At 55.7% G+C, this 22721-nt stretch overlaps 8 protein-coding genes across 8 annotated transcripts; 4 read left to right on the top strand and 4 right to left on the bottom strand.

The window, feature by feature from the left end:
- Positions 1–45: 45 nt before the first annotated feature.
- CORC01_12915 (WD domain-containing protein) lies at positions 46–3366 on the top strand (the record flags this gene model as incomplete). The annotated part of the gene is made up of 4 exons (XM_022624533.1): positions 46–303; positions 1144–1329; positions 1386–2158; positions 2241–3366. The coding sequence occupies 4 exons, from the start codon at positions 46–48 to the stop codon at positions 3364–3366; spliced, it is 2343 nt and encodes a 780-aa protein (XP_022468960.1).
- A 747-nt stretch (positions 3367–4113) lies between these two features.
- Positions 4114–6007, top strand: CORC01_12914 (uncharacterized protein; the record flags this gene model as incomplete). The annotated part of the gene is made up of 4 exons (XM_022624532.1): positions 4114–4698; positions 4763–5143; positions 5196–5798; positions 5852–6007. 4 exons carry the CDS (start codon positions 4114–4116, stop codon positions 6005–6007), a joined length of 1725 nt encoding a protein of 574 aa, XP_022468959.1.
- A 379-nt stretch (positions 6008–6386) lies between these two features.
- Positions 6387–7043, bottom strand: CORC01_12913 (mitochondrial ribosomal protein; the record flags this gene model as incomplete). The annotated part of the gene is made up of 1 exon (XM_022624531.1): positions 6387–7043. One exon carries the CDS (start codon positions 7041–7043, stop codon positions 6387–6389), a length of 657 nt encoding a protein of 218 aa, XP_022468958.1.
- A 613-nt stretch (positions 7044–7656) lies between these two features.
- CORC01_12912 (flavin reductase like domain-containing protein) lies at positions 7657–8586 on the top strand (the record flags this gene model as incomplete). The annotated part of the gene is made up of 2 exons (XM_022624530.1): positions 7657–7750; positions 7808–8586. The coding sequence occupies 2 exons, from the start codon at positions 7657–7659 to the stop codon at positions 8584–8586; spliced, it is 873 nt and encodes a 290-aa protein (XP_022468957.1).
- Positions 8587–11878: 3292 nt separating this feature from the next.
- CORC01_12911 (hsp90-like protein) lies at positions 11879–14036 on the top strand (the record flags this gene model as incomplete). The annotated part of the gene is made up of 2 exons (XM_022624529.1): positions 11879–12142; positions 12198–14036. 2 exons carry the CDS (start codon positions 11879–11881, stop codon positions 14034–14036), a joined length of 2103 nt encoding a protein of 700 aa, XP_022468956.1.
- Positions 14037–14766: 730 nt separating this feature from the next.
- On the bottom strand, positions 14767–16881 carry CORC01_12910 (bacterial alpha-L-rhamnosidase domain-containing protein; the record flags this gene model as incomplete). The annotated part of the gene is made up of 1 exon (XM_022624528.1): positions 14767–16881. One exon carries the CDS (start codon positions 16879–16881, stop codon positions 14767–14769), a length of 2115 nt encoding a protein of 704 aa, XP_022468955.1.
- A 3820-nt stretch (positions 16882–20701) lies between these two features.
- On the bottom strand, positions 20702–21228 carry CORC01_12909 (uncharacterized protein; the record flags this gene model as incomplete). Its single annotated transcript, XM_022624527.1, has 2 exons — positions 20702–20898; positions 21021–21228. 2 exons carry the CDS (start codon positions 21226–21228, stop codon positions 20702–20704), a joined length of 405 nt encoding a protein of 134 aa, XP_022468954.1.
- Positions 21229–21290: 62 nt separating this feature from the next.
- CORC01_12908 (uncharacterized protein) lies at positions 21291–21632 on the bottom strand (the record flags this gene model as incomplete). Its single annotated transcript, XM_022624526.1, has 1 exon — positions 21291–21632. The coding sequence occupies one exon, from the start codon at positions 21630–21632 to the stop codon at positions 21291–21293; it is 342 nt and encodes a 113-aa protein (XP_022468953.1).
- Between the last annotated feature and the right edge of the window lie 1089 nt (positions 21633–22721).

Below are 22721 nucleotides of genomic sequence, written 5' to 3'. Positions count from 1 at the left end.
GATCAACGTCAGACCTAAGAAAAACCATCGGAAAAGTCGTAAAAAATGTCGGGAAACCCGGCCCAGCCAGGTGCCAGCACCACCCCAGGCGCCCCTGGCGCAGGCGCAGGAGCAGGCGCGTCGGGATCCTTTTCACAACAGCAGCAGCAACAACAGCAACCTGCAGCGACGGCGACAGCGCCGCCAGCTGCCCCTGCTGCCCCGATTAGCCAGACGCCGATCCCGCCTCCGGTGACAGCTACCCCTGCGCCTGCGCCGGCACCAGCTACCGCGCCGATGTCGAACCAGAACCTGAATCAGATTGTAAGTTGGTGGCCTTGTAAATTTTTGGTATTTTCATGGTATGCTTGTATTTGGTGATGGGAGCATGGGTGTCTTTTTTTGAAGTTTCTGCAAGTGTAGCGACTATGGTGAGATTGGTGTTGGTGGTGATGGCAAGTGCTGTAGGAAAGTGAAAGATGGGATGGAAGGTTGAGGGCGAGGGTGTTTATGCCTCTGAGGGCAGGAACCAAGGTGGCGGTAACTGCTTCTTTCATCTGCTGGAAGGATTGCAAAAACCTACCTGAGAGGTTTGGCAATTCACACTTCTTTCTGTCTGGCCTTGCTTGTCTTTTCCTCGCCCGTCATCCATCTCCACACATCATAGTTCGCCCACGTCCACAGTTACCAACCTCCAAATTCCTCTTTGTCATCCTTTGACCTCGAAACCTCATCGAAGTTAAGGAGGATGACGAGCATGGCCCATCTCAATCGGAAAGAAGAAGCTGAGGTCCTACCCCAAATGGTAGGTGAAGGCGGCTGTGGCTCTGGTGATGCCGTTCGGGTTTGACCTGCCTCACGTTGTTGAGTACGGGGTTCTCGTGGAAGCGGAATACCCCTCTCCAAACACCTGCTTGGCCTTTATTTTTCCCTCAACCATCATTTATCACCATTCTCTCTCCATCCTCTCCCTCCTCCCCTTCTACCTCGACTTTCTACACTCTTCAACGCGAGGGGGAAAAAAAAACCATGGCGGGGGGCGACCAGGCTGCGACAGCCTCAGACCCAAAATGGACATTTGAACGCGAAAAGCAGATAGTGAAGCCTCAGATCGCGCAGACTTGCCTTTGCGGAGTTTTGGTCGACATTGCTAACGGGTTCTAGGTTACAGACTATCTCCTTAAGCGGGGATACACCCGTACCGAGACGATTTTCCGTCAGGAGTCTTCACACTTAGGCCCTGACGGTAGGCCCATTCACAACAAGGTTGATGATTTGGGCCCCAGAAAGTATCTGAAGGCGTTCAACTTGCTCCGCGAGTGGGTGGAGAACAACCTCGACATTTACAAGGTAAGCCTTCGGTGGCTCATCGGTTCTGCTTAGTCAGTATAGCTAACCTGCTCCAGTTCGAGTTGAACAAGCTTCTTTGGCCTGTTTTCGTCTATTCATGGCTCGAGCTCGTCACGCAGAACTACTCGGAGGACGCAAAGACCCTCCTCAACACCCTCAAATCGTACTTTGAGAATGTCCACTCCGACGACCTGAAGACCTTCTCCACCATCACGCTGGCTTTGCACGCCAAAGAGAATCCCACCACCAAGCTGTACAGGGAGAACAAGTACCGCGTTCCGCTCAACCAGCACATCAGCGGCAACCTCTTCCACTTTCTCGAGCGTGAGCGGGACAACGGAGGTGCCGTGATTCTGTACATCCTCTCGACCTTCTGCCAGCTTGACTCGACGGCCCGTGGACCTATCGAACCTTTCAGCTTTGAGGCTATCTACCGCCGATCCCAGAACCTAGACATCGACGAGGTGGATCTGCAAGAGGGCATTCCTGGAGTCTTCACCGGCATCTCAAACAGGGATCTCCTGGACAAGACCGTGCCCCTCAAGCTGGGCCCTTTGCCGATGGAGGAGGACCTCCGGGACGATGTCAGAGCCGAACTCCAGGATGAGGATGCGCTGAACCCTCCCCCCGATGGCCGCCCTACACTGGTCGACGAGTTTGACCGCAAGATTAAGCGGGAGGAGAGCGCCGATGGTCCCACGAGAGCCGACCTCCCACTCCCCCCTTCACGTGCTAGAGACGTTGTCATGGAGATGCAGAAGGTCAGAGAGAACCGTGACCGCTTCAAGATTGACGGACGTACTGGTGGTGTGGGCGTTCCTGTTAGCGCGTGCATGTTCACTTTCCACAACACTTTAGGAAGGCAAGTAGAATCTTCTTGTCCGCTGAACCTGACTAACTGATAGATACAGTGTATCATGCATGGACTTCTCGAAAGACCACGAAATGGTTGCTATTGGCACCACGGACTCTTACATTCGAGTCTGGCATCTCGAGGGCAAGCCTCTTAAGTCGAAGCGCGCCGATGAGAAAGACTTCAAGTTCAATAACCGCAAGCTCATTGGTCACTCAGCCCAGGTGTACTCGGTTTCCTTCTCCGACGCCATCGCCAAGCTCGACCACGCGCCATTCGGCGAGGAAGGGAAGGGTGAAACTCCTATCGAGACAAGCTCCAAGCTGCTGCTGTCTTGTTCTGCGGATGGCACCGTCCGTGTATGGTCGCTGGATATCTGGGCCTGTGTCTGCGTCTACAAGGGTCACGACGGTCCGGTACTGAGAGCCGAGTGGGGTCCTTTCGGCCACTACTTCTTGACTGGCGGCTGGGACAAGACTGTTCGTGTCTGGATGCAGGATCACGCATCCGCGCAGCGCATTCTCGTCGGTCATGACTCCAGCATCTCGGCCGTCGCCTGGCATCCGAACGGAACGTATGTGTTCTCAGCTTCCGACGAGACGGACAAGTCTGTCCGCATGTGGTCTGTCATCACCGGCCAGTGTGTTCGTGTCTTCACCGGTCACACGGACTACATCTCCACCATCGAGGTCGCGCCAAACGGTAGGATCTTAGCCACGGCTGATTGCAGCGGTAACATCTTCTTCTGGGACATCCAGAAGGGTCTTCGCATCAAGCGTTCACGCGGCCACGGTAAAGGCGGTATTTGGTCAATGAGCTTTAGCGTCGAGTCCAATGTCCTGGTTTCTGGCGGCCAAGACGGCACAGTTCGTGTCTGGGACGTTGAACTCCCCGCCGAGGGTCACAAGGCCGTTCAGCAACAGCAAGGGGCGGCGCCTGCACAAGAAGGAGGCGATACCATCATTGCGGCCACTGGACAGACGGAGCGACCGAATGCCGGCGGCCAAGGAGCGACTGGCAGTGGATCCAACGCTCCCAGCGGTGGAAAGAAGAAGGGCAAGGAGGTGATGATTACACCCGACCAGATCAGCGCGTTCCCGACCAAGAAGACACCCGTCATGAAGGTGCAGTTCACGCGCATGAACCTGATTGTGGCCGGTGGCTGCTACGATCCTGACCGCTAGCTGTGAGTTTTCAATTTTTCGCTGCGGATCGGAATTTCGTCGAGGGAAAGAATCAGACTGTTTTCATCTTGAGTTTGGCGTTGGGGTCGCGGTGGTCGACAAAATGTGTGACTCTGGCGAGGTAATCCAGGTCTGGGACAGCAAAAATGGCCTGGTTGCTGGTCTGTGTAAATCATCAATGTAGTAGATACCTCTGGCTATTCTTTCAATTGGGAAGGTTACGAAGCCAATAGTGCCCGTGTGCTGCCGTAAGATCAATAAGAAGGTTGTACCTATATTGAATCGTGCCTGCTTTCACACGGGAAATGAGACGCTTTTGCTCAGCGTACCAGCGTCGTTCGAGGAGACGGGAGCAGTGACGTCGAGTAAGGTAATTAACCGCAACCGTTTAAAGCCTCTGGGGCAGGTGGGCAGGCGAGCAGGTACAGGGGCCTTGATGGGCTCTCAAGTCCCAATCGGGGTCGAGTGGCTGAAGCTTCCACCGGGGCCACAGCGAATCAGGTGGTGCGGAGCAGCTGTGCACCTTTGCATTGAGCCTCCGTCAGTCAGACACTACCAGAACCGGTCGTGCCTTGAGGCGTGCTGTGCTGCCTTACCTTGTCTTGCCCTGCGTAACCTGCCACCACCAGACCACATCCCACCTGATTCACCACCCATCGCCCGCTTTCCGTGGTACTCCAAGGCCCGTCATCGACTCGATTCCATTCCCACGAATTATCACGGCCACTGCGTATCGAGCACCAAAGAATGGATCCTCTCGAAGAGTCGCCATGGGGCGATTCGCAACCCACCTCCGAGCCCTCGACCCAACAGCAGCCCTCCCAGAGTGAAGAGTCAACGTCGCAGCCGGCGCTCAAGTCAGAGGCATCCAGCACGGCGTCCGCACCTCGTCCGTCACGCTCAGGACCTGTGCGCCGACTCGTCTCTGCCCAGCCTACCCGCCTCGAAGCCGTCGACGACCCCCTCGGTCCCTTGGGTCCTCTCGGCGCTCCCGCCGCGGCGGACAATGGCGCCGAGGCCGGTCAGGATGCTCCGCCCGTCCCGCCGCAGAAGGAGCAGATGGTGATCCGCACCTCGATGCCACCCCAGCAGGGCCGTCGCGCCGGTCCTTCTGACCCTCACCACATTGACGAGGACGACTTCGACCGTCCATCTGGCCCGAGGCAGCCGCCGCCAGTCCAGGCTGCGCATCCCAGCCCGGTGCGGACGCATACCCAGCCTAGCGTCAGTGTCGAGCAGGCTAGCAAGCCGAGCTTCCAGATCACGGTGGGAGACCCGCACAAAGTTGGCGACTTGACCAGCTCGCATATCGTCTATTCAGTGCGGACCAAGGTAAGATGAGGTTCCATTGTTGAGCGGGGAGGGGGAGCTCGCGCTAATCACCATGGGCCGACAGACCTCCTCAAAGGCATATAAGCAGCCCGAGTTCGAGGTGAAGCGCAGATACCGCGACTTTCTATGGCTGTACAACACCCTGCACGGAAACAATCCGGGCGTCGTTGTGCCGCCCCCGCCAGAGAAGCAGGCCGTCGGTCGCTTTGAGAGTAACTTTGTCGAAGGACGTCGCGCCGCTTTGGAGAAGATGCTGAACAAGACTGCTGCGCACCCTACCCTGCAGCACGACGCGGATTTGAAGCTGTTCCTCGAGAGCGAATCTTTCAACGTCGACGTCAAGCACAAGGAGCGGAGGGAGCCGATCCCCGGTGAGAGTAAGGGTGTTCTCGGCAGTCTGGGTATCAATGTCGGCGGCAGCAGCAAGTTTGTCGAGCAAGACGATGTAAGTGTGCGCTTGGACTGTTGGGAGAGCTACGTACTGACGAGGTCAACAGTGGTTCCATGACCGCAAGGTTTACCTCGATGCGCTCGAGAACCAGCTCAAGGCGTTGCTTAAGGCTATGGAGACAATGGTCGGCCAGCGCAAGATGATGGCAGAGGCGGCTGGAGACTTCTCGGCGTCTCTCCATGCTCTGTCCACGGTTGAGCTCTCGCCGTCATTGTCGGGGCCGCTGGATGCGCTGTCCGAGCTGCAGCTGACGATCCGCGATGTCTATGACCGTCAGGCCCAGCAAGATGTTTTGACCTTTGGCATCATCATTGAGGAGTACATTCGCCTGATTGGATCAGTCAAACAGGCATTCAGCCAGAGGCAAAAAGCATTCCACTCGTGGCACTCTGCAGAGTCGGAACTGCAAAAGAAGAAGGCTTCCCAGGACAAACTCCTGAGGCAAGGCAAGAGCCAGCAAGATAGGCTGAACCAGGTCAGCGCAGAGGTTGGCGACGTGGAGAGAAAGGTCCACCAGGCTAGGCTTCTGTTTGAGGACATGGGTCGATTGATGAGGGCGGAGCTGGACCGCTTTGAGAGAGAAAAGGTGGAGGACTTCAAGAGCGGCGTCGAGACCTTCCTGGAGAGCGCGGTGGAGGCACAAAAAGAGGTAAGATATATCCGCCACACGCATCCAATGGATCTGAAGCTCACGCACCACAGTTGATCGAGAAGTGGGAGACGTTCCTCATGCAATTGGACGCTGAGGATGACGAGACGGTCTTTTATCGGCCGCCTATCATCCAACCCTCGGGCAAGCCGCCCGGAAACACAGCCATTGACAGGGCTCGTGCCACCATCAACGACGACTCTGACTAGAAGCCCGGGGTACGGCGGCCGCTGATTCACTACATCATTCCTACGCATCACAGCAGCGGTTTCTTCTTCGACCCCGGGGCGCACTGGGACGAGTGAATCAAGTTGGGACAAGCCCATGCGGAGCCTTTTTCTTGGTTGTAGTAGTTGTTGTACATATCTGACAGTTGAAGAAACCCCTGGGGTATAAGGGCTCCCGTAGTCCGCCTCCTCTGACCACGCTTCATCTCGCCCAGACTCGGCGTTCCCTGAGAAGCATCTCCCCCCTTTTTTTTATACAATGATCCGCCTCTATGCATCGTACAAGCTCCTTCTCACCTGGTACACGCAGTGATGCTGATGATAGTGCTGATATGTGTTTGTGTCCTGCTGTGTCATCGCTTTATTTCTTTCCCTTCTTACCCTTCTCCGGTGCCGCCGCCTTCTTGGGGGGCTCCTTGGCCGCTTGCTGCGGCTGCAGCGCGGCGTACCCGCTGATCAGATCGCCCATGTCGAAAATGTCGTCCTCCTCCACTGCGGCCGGCTTGGTAGGCGTCGTCTCCTGTGAGACGGCCTCCTTTCCGGCGGGAGCTGATGCGGGAGCGGCTGCCGCAGCAGTAGCAGCAGCAGCATTGAGCTCCTCCTCGGTAGGCTTCGCGGCCAGATCAAAGCCGCGGCCGAAACGCTCACGGAAGGCGGCGAGCTTGCCGGCCTCGTCGACCTCGACGTTCTTGAGCGTCTTGTCGGAGGGTTGCCAGAGGGCGTGATTGCGGGAGTCCTTTGCGGAGCGGACCAGGGGTGCCGGGGAGGTGGAGCGGACGGTGTAGGTGCTTCCGTCCGAGAGCTGGATGAGCTGGGTGAAGGTGTAGGGGCGGCGGGGACGGGGGATGAAGGTTGCTGCGCGGGACTGCTGGAGGGCGATGCGTGGTAAGGGTGTCGAGGCGTTGTAGGGAGCCGGCGTAGAGCAGCGGCAGGAGGAGGAGATGGCGGTGGTGGTTAGGGAGGGTCGGTGGGTGAGGAGGCTTGTTGGCCTGGGGAGGTGGGTTGGGAGCTTGCCCATCTTTGCGGTTTGTCAATCTCCCTTTTTTTTTTGGTCGTAGACGGGCTCAATGGACGGAGTTTTGAGAAGAGCTGGAAGGGCCCTGGGTGGGGTGCGTTGGTGCGCGCGAGCGGTGTTCGGCGGAGTGGAATAGGGGAGGGCGCGCGGGTGGGTAGAGGTTTGGGCGACGAGGTGAAGCTTTTGGCGATGCTGGCTCAACCAGGTTCGTTCCTCATTCTGCTTGCCGCGCGAGTGAGGAAACCAAAATTTCGGTTGGTCGGGGCCGGGGAGTTCCGTGCACGCGGGTCCACAGCTCAGCGCGTCCCGGCGTGGGGGGGGTGAGTCGCGAGTGTGTGCGGTTTCCTTATCGATAAGGACTTTTTTTTTCCCTTTGTGGCTTTGGGTTTACATCACCGGGAGCTGGAGCTATGGCAAGGGGGGGATTGTTCATTCATGGTTCCAGAGATCCTCCATTTCCACGACACTTTAGTGCGATTGAATGACTTTGAACACACTGAGACAATAACTCCGCCCATATTACCTGTCGTGATTATTTCCCCTGCCATATTGGCGATTTTCAAAAGGGACTGCGCACGATCTCGGTACAACGTAGGGAAGTGCTACGGCGCATGCAATGACCGGAGCTCGTGTGCTGGGGACCGCGCTGCGCCGTGGTGGCCGGGCAAAGACCGGAGGAGACGGCGCGCGGAGAACCCTGATCGGAAGCTGTAGGCTACTGCCACCTTTCATGACATTCAAATATCGTCACTGACTCATCGCCTCAGCTCAGAATGAACGCCTACCACAACTACAACGGTCTACTGTCGGCCGTAACCCACCGACCTCCGAGTGCCACCGACGAACGATACATACATCGCCGCCGAACCTCTCCTCCTCCTCCTCCTCCTCCTCCTCCTCCTCCTCAATAACAACAAGAAAAACAACCACATGGCGCGCCGAACCCCACCAGCCGCCGACCTCGACCCACGACCCGAAAGCCGAGCTCCCGGCGCAGCTGTGCGGCGTGATGCGCAGGCTGGCGCACTCGGTGGTGGTCTGCACGGCGACGGACCGCGCGGGGCGGCCGAGGGGGATGACCATGTCGAGTTTCGTGTCCCTGAGCATGGAGCCCGTGCCGCTGGTGACGTTCAACGTGCGGACGCCGAGCCGGACGCTGGATGCGATTCACGATGTGGGCGGAGTGTTTAATGTGCACATATTGGCGGAGGGAGGGGAGGGTGCGAGGGTCGCGGATTGGTTTACGAGAGGGAATGCCGCTGCCGGTGAGGGCCTGTTTGAGGGGCTGCCCAGGGCCGTGGAGGTTGTTGAGGAAGATGGGGAGGCGCCTGTTCTTGAGGGACGGGGGGTGTTGTTTGTGTTGAAGTGTCGGGCCCTCGGGGAGGGGATGGTGAGGGTTCGGGACCACGTTGTTGTCGTGGGCGAGGTCGAGAAGGTGCTTAGGGGTGACGGGGAGGGGTTCGGGCTAGTTTATGCTGACCGGCGGTACCGGACGCTGGGACAGGTCTTGGCCAAGGGGGAAGAGAAAGGAGAAGATGAGAGCTGAAGTTCAAGGGGTGCGAGAGGGGGGAGAAGAAGGTTGAAGTTGTAGTGTATCATACCCATATATAGAGATTGCGGATAGAGTGTATAATATGCGAGGGAAACTCCGCCCATTGAAACCCAATCGTCCTCTTCAGTCCAGAGTTGTTTGACGATGTGGAACATATTCAATGACATCGGGGTTTGTCCAGGGCCCGAAGACCTCGGAGTACCAGGCCGCCCAGTGAGAAATGCCGATAAGAAATCTCTTCGGTCAATGCTGTGAGATTTAAATATCATGATACACTCGTCTCATGCATACAACAAGGTCCATTGCGGTTGTCGTTGTAGGTCCCTCTCACCCTACCGCGTCATCTATTGCACTGCCCATTAGACGGGGTTTATTCGCAGGTTACGTCCCAATCGGAACAACTGAGAGAGATGTAGCCGCTCGAGAGTTGAAGACTCAATGGATCAGGCTGTGAGCGGTGCCGACGTTTTGCGGAAGAGGTGTAGTGCTCTGGATTATGCTTGGCGTGGTAGGTTTGGGGGCCTTAAAGCTGGTGTGCGTTCGAGTGGTTTGGCCTCTCTGGTCTGCAGCGCGTAGCGCGAGTGATGAGAGGGTGTCCTGGCTGCATCCTGGGTTGCGTGACGTAGGATGGTCGTGAGTAGGGGGTTTGTCTTTGTCTTTCTCTTTCAATAACCCTACTGCGAGTGGATTTTGGGTAATAGTCAGGCAACGGAACCGGATGGTCATAGTGGCATATGCCGAAGTCATAAGACGGAGTGTGATGATGAGGCGTGTGAAGAGAGTCCTCTTTGAATACAAAGATGATAGCAAGTCAGCGATCATGGTTTGAAGCATATGACTCCAGTGTGGCTTTCACTGGAAACGAGAGAATATCAAATGTGGCCCATGATGAACCGGCCAAATTCACTACATCGCATCAACGGGCCCTACGATATTCGCGGTCAAGCCTCGTACTTTATCCAGCGACAAGATCGTCAAGAGCCGCACACACATGGCTCATCTCCACGTCTTACCGGGTACTGAGTACTGGCGTTGTCTGTGTAAGAGACCTCGGTAGGGATGAACCAGTGAGGGGTCCAAAAGGTGGTGTTTTGAGGATGTCCTTATTGAGGGCATCGTGCTACGGGAAGAGCAGAGCTTCAACGAGGCCGTGGACGGACCGCCGGACGACGTGGTCAAAAGCTTCACATGTAACAAGCAGGAAATGATGGCAGCGTGCTTTTACTCAAGCTTGCTGGCCGATCGAGGACTCCACCACGCCGGGGCGATGAATGCGGGACAGCGGGTGCGGTCTTTCGAGGAGCTCTTTTGAGGCATGCGAGCTACAGGAATGTTCCGGTGACTTACACGGTGACGACGACGGACCGGACGGTGCCGGGGGAGTTGTAGGAGAGGTTCATCGGGGTTGTGGCGACGGAGGTGGGACGGGCGGTCGATGGGGTCCGCTATCCCGTCGACCGCTGCCCGGAGGTTACCGATGTAGAGGCGGCGGTAGATTATGTGAGAAGAGCTGATGCTGGTGATGGTGGCCCGAATTGTACTTGGCCTTGAATCTATTAGAGCTACGTCCAAAGTGTAATTGTGCTGGCGATAATGGTCTGCCTTGATGTCTGTTGCTAGGCTTTCTTTGTGAGAGCAGGTTCTAGAACCATCTCTGCCTGCGGACCCCTGGCCAGCTAGCTAATCGACAAATGGGGTCCGGTTGACTGAGATGGAAGTCGAAAGCATTGAAGCCATATATAGAGATGGACCGTGCAATGACACCCCCGTCAATTGCCAATGACCCAGGCGATTCGGACGCGGGGGGGATGCGTTGGCATAGGTACTTACCTTAGGTAAGGTAAGATAGGGCGCCGCCGTAGAGCCGAGCCAGCACCCAATTTCGGGGCAGATTCCACCCCGCGCCGAGCCCAGGCACCAGATTCACACTACGGACACATTGGCCACGGAAGACGGAAAATGGAGAGAGAATGCGCCTCACTTTCAGCCTCGTCGACTAGTGGGACTTGCGGCAGGGGGGTTTTCCAACTTCCAACACCAAAGTACGGGCGCAAGGCTCTACTCCGCCCCTGCTAGAATCGAACCATTGAGTGATGGAGCAACAGAAGAATCTAGCAAACAGTGGAAGTGTCGAGATTTGTTTGAGGGTGATGGAGAGAGGATCCGGAGGCGGCAAATATGGAGCAAAAGTCGATTTGCGCAAACATACGCCGTCCATCCCCACAAGGAATTGAGGCGGCATGGAGGCAATGGAGGACCGGGACTCAAAGGCAAGAAGCTGTGATCACCAGGCGCTACGTGAGGAGAGGCCGTCAATCCGTTGCCTTCCTTTGCGGGTTGGCTGTATCTGTGCACCTCAGATACGGAGTGTACCTTACCTATAGAGAGTTACTGTACCTAAGCTAGGCAAGCTGTAAGGCAGGCAGGTCGCAAAAGGCAAATTCGACGCCACAGAGGGTGCCTCCCCAAAGTGCATGCCGATTCTCTTCTTTTCCATCCTAATCTGCTTGAGACCGGGAGGCAAGCGCGGGCGGCAGGCGAGGTGGGAAGGCACAGAAAAAAGGGACCCTCGTCCCACAAGGTGGCCCCAGCAGTCCGACCAATCAGAGTCTCCGCATCGTTGCTGTGGTGGCAGGGCAAACGAATCAGAGAAGGGTCTGGAAGGCCTGGAGGTGATGGAATCGCATAGAATTTCTGAGCTGGGGGGGTGAGCGTCGCTGCCTTTCTGCTTTGGTCCAGACGGGACTCCAGGCGCTTTTTCTTTTTTAGCCTCCTCCTCTTCCACGTCGCCTCGACTCTCAGACTTCTTCCTCTCGCATCTCAACTTTTCCTCTCTCTCCAATTTCTCTCTTCTCTCCTACCCAAGAACCAATCTCTCCATTATCGATCCGTAGCAGCAAAAGAACTGCCACATTCGTAGAGGAGTTCTTCTCAAAGGTAAGCTCGCCGAAAACCCGCCGTACCTGCTGGTGTCGATGCCGTTTGGCATCTCCAGCGTCACCCCCCACTCCTCTTTCGATCTGCACTTGGTATTTCGCAACCTCAGCGTCAGCCTCGTCATCGATGCAAAGCCATCACTTTTTGACTTTCTGCCTTGGCGATCCAATTCTGGGAAATCAAGAGGTTGCCCTGCAATGAATTGGCGACAAGGCTCCCCTCTCCCCCGCTCTGCCCCTCCACGAACCGCAGCCTCACCGCCACACAACCAACTTCCACGAATAGCATCTAACAAATCCTCGCAGAATTACGACCGTTACGCCCTAGATACCCACATCCTCCCATCACAATGTCTTCCCCGGAGACCTTCGAGTTCCAGGCTGAGATCTCTCAGCTCCTGTCTCTCATTATCAACACCGTTTACTCAAACAAGGAGATCTTCCTGCGTGAACTTGTCTCCAACGCCTCCGATGCCTTGGACAAGATCCGCTATGAGTCCCTCTCCGATCCCAGCAAGCTCGACTCGGGCAAGGACCTGAGAATCGACATCATTCCCGACAAGGAGAACAAGACCCTCACCATCCGTGATACCGGTATCGGTTTCACCAAGGCTGTAAGTAGCATCTGACACATCAACACAAACCTTGATCACTTGCTAACCTCCACAGGACCTCGTCAACAACTTGGGTACCATTGCCCGCTCCGGAACCAAGCAGTTCATGGAGGCCCTTACCGCCGGTGCTGACATCTCCATGATTGGTCAGTTCGGTGTTGGTTTCTACTCTGCCTACCTTGTCGCCGACAAGGTCACCGTCGTTTCCAAGCACAACGACGACGAGCAGTACGTCTGGGAGTCTTCTGCCGGTGGCACCTTCTCCATCACCCCCGACACCGAGGGTGAGGCCCTTGGCCGTGGTACCAAGATCATCCTTCACCTGAAGGATGAGCAGACCGATTACCTCAATGAGGCCAAGGTCAAGGAGGTCATCAAGAAGCACTCCGAGTTCATCTCCTACCCCATCTACCTCCACGTCACCAAGGAGACCGAGAAGGAGGTTCCCGATGAGGAGGCCACCGAGACCACTGAGGAGGGTGATGACAAGAAGCCCAAGATTGAGGAGGTCGATGACGACGAGGAGGAGAAGAAGCCCAAGACCAAGAAGGTCAAGGAGACCTCCATCGAGGAGGAGGAGCTCAACAAGCAGAAGCCCATCTGGACTCGCAACCCCCAGGACATCTCCCAGGAGGAGTACGCCTCCTTCTACAAGTCTCTCTCCAACGACTGGGAGGACCACCTTGCCGTCAAGCACTTCTCCGTTGAGGGTCAGCTCGAGTTCCGCGCCATCCTCTTCGTTCCCAAGCGCGCTCCCTTCGACCTGTTCGAGACCAAGAAGACCAAGAACAACATCAAGCTCTACGTCCGCCGTGTCTTCATCACCGATGACGCCACCGACCTCATCCCCGAGTGGCTCGGCTTCGTCAAGGGTGTTGTCGACTCTGAGGACCTTCCCCTCAACCTGTCCCGTGAGACCCTTCAGCAGAACAAGATCATGAAGGTCATCAAGAAGAACATTGTCAAGAAGGCTCTTGAGCTCTTCCAGGAGATCGCCGAGGACAAGGAGCAGTTCGACAAGTTCTACTCTGCCTTCTCCAAGAACCTCAAGCTCGGAATCCACGAGGACTCCCAGAACCGCAACATCCTCGCCAAGCTCCTCCGCTTCAACTCCACCAAGTCCGGCGATGAGCTCACCTCCCTCTCCGACTACGTCACTCGCATGCCCGAGGTTCAGAAGAACATCTACTACATCACTGGCGAGTCCATCAAGGCTGTCACCAAGTCTCCCTTCCTGGACTCCCTCAAGGACAAGAACTTTGAGGTTCTCTTCCTTGTCGATCCCATTGATGAGTACGCCATGACCCAGCTGAAGGAGTTCGAGGGCAAGAAGCTCGTCGACATCACCAAGGACTTCGAGCTCGAGGAGACCGAGGAGGAGAAGGCTGCCCGCGAGGCTGAGGAGAAGGAGTACGAGGGTCTGGCTAAGAGCCTGAAGAACGTTCTCGGCGATAAGGTCGAGAAGGTTGTCGTCTCCCAGATGCTCACCGGTGCCCCCTGCGCCATCCGCACTGGCCAGTTCGGTTGGTCCGCCAACATGGAGCGTATCATGAAGGCCCAGGCCCTCCGTGACACCTCCATGTCCTCCTACATGTCTTCCAAGAAGACCTTTGAGATCTCCCCCAAGAGCACCATCATCAAGGAGCTCAAGAAGAAGGTCGAGACTGACGGCGAGAACGACCGCACTGTCAAGTCCATCGTCCAGCTTCTCTTCGAGACCTCTCTCCTGGTCTCTGGCTTCACCATTGATGAGCCCGCTAGCTTCGCTGAGCGCATCCACAAGCTTGTCCAGCTTGGCCTGAACATTGACGAGGAGGAGGAGAAGATCGAGGCCCCCGCCGCCGACACGTCCGCTGTCGAGACTGGTGACAGCGCCATGGAGGAGGTTGACTAAAGGACCTTTGGAATGGAAAATACGGGATACCAGAGAAAAAGTTCATCGGAGTTGGACGGTTTTCGGTTTTAATTGCGGCTTCGGAAGTTTTCCATAATTGCCTTCCCATATTAGACGTATGGGTGTATTCTAGCTAGCCCGTCATGATCATGAGACAGATGAGGTAGACGCACAGAATTGGAACGTTAAGACAATCACGCCTTTCATAATAAGATGTGAACGAACCTGGTCTTGTGTATTGACATGTGTATTTCTTCTCACCCATTGACACCAAACTTGGGTATACACTGCGGAGCGAGCTGTGGGTACGTCGCAGACGCCCTGAAAAAGAGAAGCATTTTCCTCCATCATTCCCCGACCCTCGTCAGACGACAAACCATTAATTATGCCTCAGATCAACTACCCAAACACTCCAGTGTAGCAAAATCGATGGTTGCAGTAGAATATGGTCGTCCAAACCACTATATTTTCTTGACCAATAGAGGCCCCTTTGGCTCAGTGGTAGAGCGTCGCACTCGTACTTGATCGTCATGCGAAGGTCCACGGTTCAATCCCGTGAGGGGGCATTCTTTTTACATTCCACCCGGAATCTCACCTTCTTTCTGACTTGAATGACATACAACTCGTACGCTGTCTTTGCTGGTGATCGAATACCAATTCTGCAGCCTCGAGAAGTTCCCTTTTGTTTTGAAGCAACCGGGAGAGTGTGATTGACTGACTGCAGTTTCGTTCAACAAGTAGCCTGACATCCTTCGCCCCTAATCTTCGTCCGCCCTCCTTTAATCCCACTACCATCCCACTTCTGCCCATCAACAAAAACAACCTCACAAGATGGAATCTCAAGCAACCCTTCAGTCCCTTCAGGCGTCAGTATCTCCGCCTCCAGCACCCCGCCCTTTCCCTGCTCACCATCACCATCACCGCCGCCGCCGCCACCAACCATCACAACGACGGCCCCAAACTCGCCCCCCTTGCCGTCCCTCCATCCAGTCTCGGCCCGCCTCAGGTCCCCCATCTGCGGCTCGAACCGCCACCGGTTCCACCCGACGACCTCGAGCCCGACAACCTTGAAGCTCAGCGCCTGCGTAGGCCCCGTGGACCAGCTGTGCGAGAGCGAAGTGTACGCCGCGTCGTAGTTGTACCCTCTCTGCGAGCGGTAGTACAGCGACCCGTTGGCGCTCATCCCCTCGACGAGCGTCGAGCCCGTCATGAGCGGCGAGTCGAGCATGTGGCCCCACGTCCGCCTCATCAGCCGCAGGCCGCGACGGGGTCGCCGCGCGGTGAAGTGCGCGAGGACTTCCACGCCCGAGATGAAGGGCGAGATGGTGTCTGGCAGCTCCGGCGTGACGGGCCCGATGTCGTTCCAGTTGCGGAGCAGCGCCGCTGAGACGGCCGAGGCTTGTTCGGGAGATGTCGTGAGGTTGTAATGCAGCGCTAGGGCGTTGCCGTCCTGCGGAAAGAGGCGCGCTCCCGCCGAGGTCTCGTTGTCGCGGAAGAGCGAGGCCGAGGCGTCCCAGAGCACGACGTTGTATGCCGCCTTTAATCTCGCCGCCGCCGCCGCCCACGTCTCTGCTTGTACTCCGCGCCCGTTAGCCTCCGTGGCCGTGTCGGCGGCCAGACCGGCCAGAGCGTACAGAGCGTGGTAATTCAGCGCGTTCAGCGCGCTGTTGAAAGCCCCGCCGCCGAGCCGTGCCCAGTCGTTGGTCTCGACCTGCTCCGCGAGCCCCACGCCGCCGCTGTCGTCGAGGGCGCGGAGGATGTAGCCGACGCCCGCCGAGATATTGCCCCAGCGGGCCACGACCCAGTCCTCGTCGCGCGTGAAGATTGCGTAGTTGAAGCACGCGATCAGGGTCCAGGCGTGGTACGTGTCGCTTCTGGCGCCGCGCCTCCAGGAGCCCGTAGTCGGGCCGGCGAAGGGCAAGGCGCCGGTCGAGGCATTCTGGTACACAAACATGGTCTCCAGGGCGTAGTGAACGGACTCGATCCCGATGTCGCCGAGGCCTAGGTACGCCGTCGTGCCCGCGATGCCCAGATCGCCGGGCCAGACCGCCCGATCGCGCTTTGCGCCGTCGAGGAGCATGGGGCCTTCGACGCCGAGGGTTGCGTTATAGGCCCAGCCGTCTTTGACCTGCGGCAGCCAGCGGCTGGTGTTGGGTGGCGCGATGTTGGTCTGCGCTGTGAAGACGCCGGCGTGCCAGGCGCGCGTGAGGAGGTCGTCGTCGGGGGTGTAGAAGTGGCCTGGCCAGACGTTGGGCGCCTGCTGCGAGGGGGAGTAGCCTAGGTGGCAGACGATGGAGGAGAGTGTGACGGGGCGGAAGGCGTGGATGGTGAGGAACTTGAAGCCGCCGCGGAAGCGCTCGCTGGGCATGGTGTACGAGGAGGGGGTAGTAGATCCCGGAGGTACGGTGACGTTGAGGACTTTGTCGTAGTCCTGGGAGGGTGTTGCGCCCGTGTCGTCTGAGATGGCGCGGACGAAGGATGGGGATTCCGCGAAGGCGAGGGAGAAGTGCGGCTCTGATGAGTTCTTGGACGACAACGATACGTCTCGTGATTCCGTTGTCATGGATAAGAGACCGCCGACGTAGCCAAAGTCGAGGGAGACTTGGCCCCCGGGTTGGAGGGCCAGAAGAAAGCTTCCGTCATCGGCGGACGTCACCTCTGCCGGGCCGGAGACGGCGTGGATTTGTTTCGGGAGGACGGTCCGGGAGGATGGGCTCTTGATGTAGGCTTCCCATGGCCGAGTAGGGTCCCGATCCGTGGTGCTGGCGGTTGCGGTTGAGATTAGGAGGGTAGGGGAGGAGAGGATAAGAGCGAGCCGGACGAGGCGTTCCATCAATGGTACCATCGTGGGAAGAGGGCAGTGGAGAGGTGAGTAGACGGACGTGTCATTGTGATGTCGTGTTGGACGGCGGATCTGTGGGGTTTTTTTCCCCCATTTCAACGACACCACTAGCAAACAGTCTTCCTTGGCGAGAGTTCTTGATTTAGCAGGTCGGATATGAGTATAAGTCGGCGATGTGGACGAATTTCCCCGCGTGTTCGTTTTTGGCGAGAGTGACGGGGGTGATGTCGGGGTAAATCTGGAGCGAACTGGCGAGCGTTTCCCCGGGGGCGGGGTTTGCATGAGAGACCACAACAAGCTCTCAATCGCTGCTGGAGGGTTGCATCTCCTGCCTCCCTTCTCGCTATCTGTTTGGTCCGCCAGAAACGTGATTTCGACGAAGGCTGCATTTCATACCCCGTGTATGGCGCATGTTGACGCCAATGTGAACATTAAAATGCGGGTTGTGTTTTCCCCCTAAGGCATGATGGCTTCTAATACGCTCAAGATAATATGGACGAATCGATGAGCATCCGCATGTTATTCATGTTCTGATCTTCTTCGGATACTTTCACGAAATCAAGTTCTGTGGACGTGAAGGAAGATTCATTCCCGTTACAGCCCTTTTAGCATATAGTACGGTCGAGATTGAGTGCATCTCCAATCCCAAGCACCGTGTCATAGTCCTCGGGAACGTGCTCTCACCAACTGAAGCGTCGCCATAGTATTAACAACAGAGTGTCATTCGGGCTTTTCGTCGATCTTCCAAACCTTCGAGATACATCTGAGTCGTCTTGTCCATCTGCCTCAGAGTGATCGAGTCCTGTGGCTCAACCTGGACAGACGCCAGCGTAACGTGTAAAATGATGGCCGAAGCTCAGCGTTCTCTATTTTGTCTTCATTTGAGAAGACAGGCATCGCCCCATGGGGCATGAGCAAGAGCCTCCAGCTCCATTCCATCGATTTGGCCTGTGAGTTGTGCCATACCAAATCGATTTGGGACTGACTGAGAAGCAGTGGAAGGAGAGAACTGCTCACGAAGAAACAGAATCAATCGGAATTTGCAAAAGATTTCGCAAGCTCTTCTTATAACCCTCTCAAAACTGTCTTCTCAGGATGATTGCCCTTGGGGAGAAAAACTTGGCAAAACTTCATCGGTCTCCTGACTGCTCATCAAACTGTAGAAACTGACGTTGAACGGGAATGGAGGGACTCGCAAATGCAGCATCCCGCATCGGTGTTCACATGGAAGGATTCGGAACATGGCCATCTTGGCTTCCCGCTCAGAAGGTTGTAGTCGATTCCATCGAGGTCGACATCAAAGCTCTATATTGGGCCAGCTCTTGACACAAGTTGACTTGAAGAGCGGTGAGCGCCTCACGAGTCGTCATGTTCTATGATACGTCCCCTCAACATTGGCAATGGCACGGCCGACATCTTCCTGGAGAATTGAAGCCAATCTGAAAGATCGAGAGACCGACCTCTCCCGCGGGTGCACTTACTGGGTACTCGAGTGATGTTTCTCAGCAGTCTTTAGTCTCATTGAGACTGTGCCATGATTTCTCATATATCCAGACTGCTGGCCAACGGGCAGCGGCGCCGGACCTCACAAGACAGTCATGTCACAAAGTCACGATCTATTTCGTCACTCCCTCTACCTCCCTCTTCATCATCACTATTATATTCACTATAGAATGCTTGATGGGCTACGCCGGAAGAGGATATGAGGAAATGAGAAAGCCTTGGCCTCTTCACTATCCTGGCACTAGTCTGTCACGTAAGATATAGAAACCGCATCTGCGGCGATGAGTTGAAGCAGGCCGCCCAGGTCGTTGTGGCTCAGTTTGCTTTAGACGAGACTACTTTTCATTCTTTAAATATAAGAAGGGTATAGCCGTCTGGATAAGACGTATAAGGGTACATCCATATTCTAGTTGTGGTGCCAAGTAAATATATCTACCACTAGTGAATACCCACCCTGCTCGTCATCACTACTCATCACACGGTAAAATCGCTAGGTTATCGAGAACTTATATTCTGCCTAACGCGATCCATCCATCGCAGAAGCAAATACCCGGTTTTAAAAAACCTTAGATATATATATCGCTTAGGGCGCTGTTAACCCAAGCTCCTCAGGCCTAAGGACTCCGTACAAAAATACAAACGCCCATCTTCAACTCTCTTAATATAATACAATGCGAATATATAGACGAATACGGAGAGCATCGGAAAGTGCTGGTGAAAAAAGTTGACCGGTCATTGTGAAGTAAAAGATTATGTACTCTCTCACGATGTAACTACAAGCAGAGCATAGCCAGGAGCCTGAATTCCTTCACTAGTTGCTAAAGAAGAAGAGGCACGGGCAACGTTTGAATTCAAGACAAAGAGTGCAAAGCTTCGCGAAGTATGTATATTCTGGGTTGAAGCTAATCAGATATGAAACCCATCAAATCGCTTCACCAAGCACCGTCCACAACGCTCTGAAATCAACAGACTGCCTTGTCACCCAGATGAAGACATCGAAATACTCAAACTCAGAAGACCGACTTCAAAAACCGCCTCGGCCAAAGCGTCTCTCAGACTCACCTCGAATACATCCACACACAGAATTCACTCAAAAGAAGAGCCCTTTCCAGGATCCCACCAACCTTAGCCCGAGCTCATTCGTCCATTGTGATACCCAACTAGGCAGACGAGCTACGCGCAAGTCAACAAATGGCGTCCACAAACCCGCCGCTAGACGAATCGACGGCTTCATTACCCGGTTCTAACTAACGGCTGACGGAGAAATCAAAAACTTCCGTAGCCCCATGCCCTACGGGCAGCCAGTAAGCCCTGGACGCAAAATATCAGGCCTCTGGTCGCGTTCTTTACGAGTGGCTCCAATTCGGAAATATGGGGAATCGATAGGAATGAGAAATGAGCTGTAATCCGGAGAATCCAGGGAGACAAACATGACCGGTCTAGTACTCGTCAGGCTCTTTTCAATCAAGCCACGCCGCAAAGCTGCAGGGCTCGGAATCCTCTCATGGCGCGCGAAGATCCCATCATTCGACCAGATCGGACTGATCCTCGACCAACGAGCAAGTGTCTGCAGAGTCATTCGCTCAAGCCGCCAAAAGACAACGCTCCACTTGGAGCTGTCATTCATAGTTCAGCAGAGCACTCCAAGAAAATGGCTTCCGCCCCAACAAGCGTGCCGAGTTGATGGATTTGGTGACGTTAGTTCCCGCACAAAGCTCTGTTGGCCGTGGGGCCTCCGGGAGCTTGTGCGCGGCAAGGGTAAGGGGAGAGTGCCGGCACATGAGCTGCTCTTCGATTTGGCTTCAAAAGCCCATCAAGGCCATTGGGGGGAAACGGTTTGATCAAGTAGTCGAGCTGCCAACGCATCAAGCTCTGGGGCCAGCTGATTGTTAGTTAGCCAGCCCCATGTCTCAGCACAGCCCAGCCTTCCCGCGAGACCCTAAAACGGACTCTTAGCCTCTTAGTACGCGGCCGGCCGCTTCCAAGCGTACTCTGTTCGATGGGGTGTGGTCCTTGGCTTCCAGCCATCGCGCTAATCCCGCGTCTACGAGAAATACACCGTGCGCCACTTGCGAATGAAGGTGGGGGGTGGCCGGGCGATTTTTTTTTAATTTACTTTGGCTCCTTCGTCTGTGCGGCTACCCGGCGGACGACGACACATTCGGATGATGCAAAAAAGAAGGGAAAAAAACTCTGAACCTCCCTCCTCCAACAACCGCCGTGACGGGTGTGAAGGAGTGTGAAAGCTGTGGGCGCTCGCACCTAGACTTCATCACGTTACTCACTAGACTCGAAATGCAGTCTGCGCACCCCTGCTGTCTCATCGAACCCAACCCAATGGAAATGCCGAAACCCCTGTCCACTTGAACTGGCCCCTGGTCGCGGGATCTTTGGCGGCTACGATTGGAGAGAAGACAGGGGCCTCAGGTGGACTCGTCGTTGGTTCCAGTCCTGGAAGCGAAAGAAGACCCTTGATGATTTTATCATTGCTCGGGCTCGCTTCTAGAGATTGTCGACCTGTGGCTCGATATTTGGTTCGATAGCGATACGGCAACTTTGTTTGTTGGAACGCCGAAGATCAAGATGTTGCGTTGTCCTCGGAGTCAGCGAGACGATCCTAGCTTCACAGCCGCAAGTACCGATGACATGGCGATGGAAGTAGACTCGCGACCGAGGAAACCCCAGAGATCTGCGATTGCCAACATCGGGAACAAGCCACAGAAGCAAATGGCGCAGGGGTGTTCTGTGAGTGCAACCGAAGCCGGCTCCGTTGGCACTGAGCCACCCGAGACCCGCTTCGCCGAACTTGAGTGCCACGTCACCAGCCTCACGACCCAGTGATGGCATGGGGTCCGGGTGAGGCGTGTGGCGGAGTGCAGGTTTTGCATGCCCGTTGTTTTTGGGTTGCCTCACCACAGTACCTTCCAGCGCCACCGAGGGCGCCGTTGCGGAATTGCTTCTGCACCTGTGGCAGGGCCGCCGTCTCGCTTCGGCAGCAACCTGGCCTTGACCTTGCGGCGTATTGCAGCCGCAATCGCAAACCGGTTGCCAGGCCCTGGTTGAGTCCATTTTAGACGCGGCCAGCGCATAATAGTCGCCACAGTCGAGCTGCAGGTTTCAGCTGCTCTGGTATGGCCGCCGTGTCCCCATTTGCGCTTTTCGTTGCTGGGCATACGGTCTGGAGGAACATGGCTCTGTGAGGTGCAAGTCCCGTGATCCCAGTTGACCAGTCCGAGTAGAGACCCTTCCATGACACGTTCGATATGGCTGGCCGATTGTATTGTCCAGATACCACGCCGCTTTGTTATCGGTTGAGGGGTCGGTCTAGTCTACGAGAAAGAAGGCCTTGTTACTATTCTCGTCATGTCCTGCATGCCGCAAATCATGCGACCCATAATGATCAGAGGCCGATGGCTGGACAGACGACGAAGGCGAGTTCTGACGGTCAGCCCATCGAGTATCAGCTTTTGGCATTTCATTTGGGTTGCCCATGCTGCCCATTGACCGCGCCATGCTTGTCAAGGTCTCTCCATGATTAGGCATGCGTGCAACGGGAGCTATCGTTTTCCGTGCAAGCGTGGGCTCCGAGCTTCCGAGACATTGACAGCCCGTTGCGGGACAAACGTCGGGGCTGGCCCAAAAATCGAGAAGAGATATCATCTCTGATAAGACCCATAGCGCCAGTATCACCTCCTTCCAACGTAATCATCCTGAAAGCGAAATTCGGTCGTCAAATCGAAGCGGGCGATTGGGGATGGATCGTTTCCAGGAGATGCGGGTAAGGAGAGACATGCATGAGGGGGAAATGGAGCTTCAGGGACCAAACTTTGTGGTGGGAAATTGTGTTGGATCGGCTAGATGATTGGTCCAAATTGTCAACAAAAAGGCCAATCAAAGGTGAAAAAGGGACCCCCTCCCTTCCTGCCCAGAAGTCCATTTCGAATAGAGCCAATCATACGATTGACAATGCCGTAGGCCCCGGACGAAGAGAAAAGCAACTCTTTCTACTACCAATAGTGGTTGGGTATTATACGCGGCCGACGGGGGACGATGGTCGTTGCTTAAGCGGATCTGGTTTTTGAATGAGACAATGTCAAACTCTGGTTCGGCCTAGAACAAGGGCATTCGATATCGGTTGGAGTGTTGCACTGTCTGCGAATGGAATGCTTCCATATGTCTTCTATCTACCATCAAACTGGCGTATCAAGGCCGAGACCCGCCCCCAGCTCATCCCGCGAAGACGCAAGCCGAGAAGCTGACTCTGGGCGCAATGGATCGGATTAGACGACGGGGGTACGACCGTCCGTCAGCGAGGGTGGCGGACCAGTGATGAGCCTACA

This window comes from Colletotrichum orchidophilum (assembly GCF_001831195.1).
Source record: "Colletotrichum orchidophilum strain IMI 309357 chromosome Unknown Scaffold_170.1, whole genome shotgun sequence".
NCBI classification, from domain to species: Eukaryota; Fungi; Ascomycota; class Sordariomycetes; order Glomerellales; family Glomerellaceae; genus Colletotrichum; species Colletotrichum orchidophilum.
This window is presented reverse-complemented; position numbering and strand designations above follow the sequence as displayed.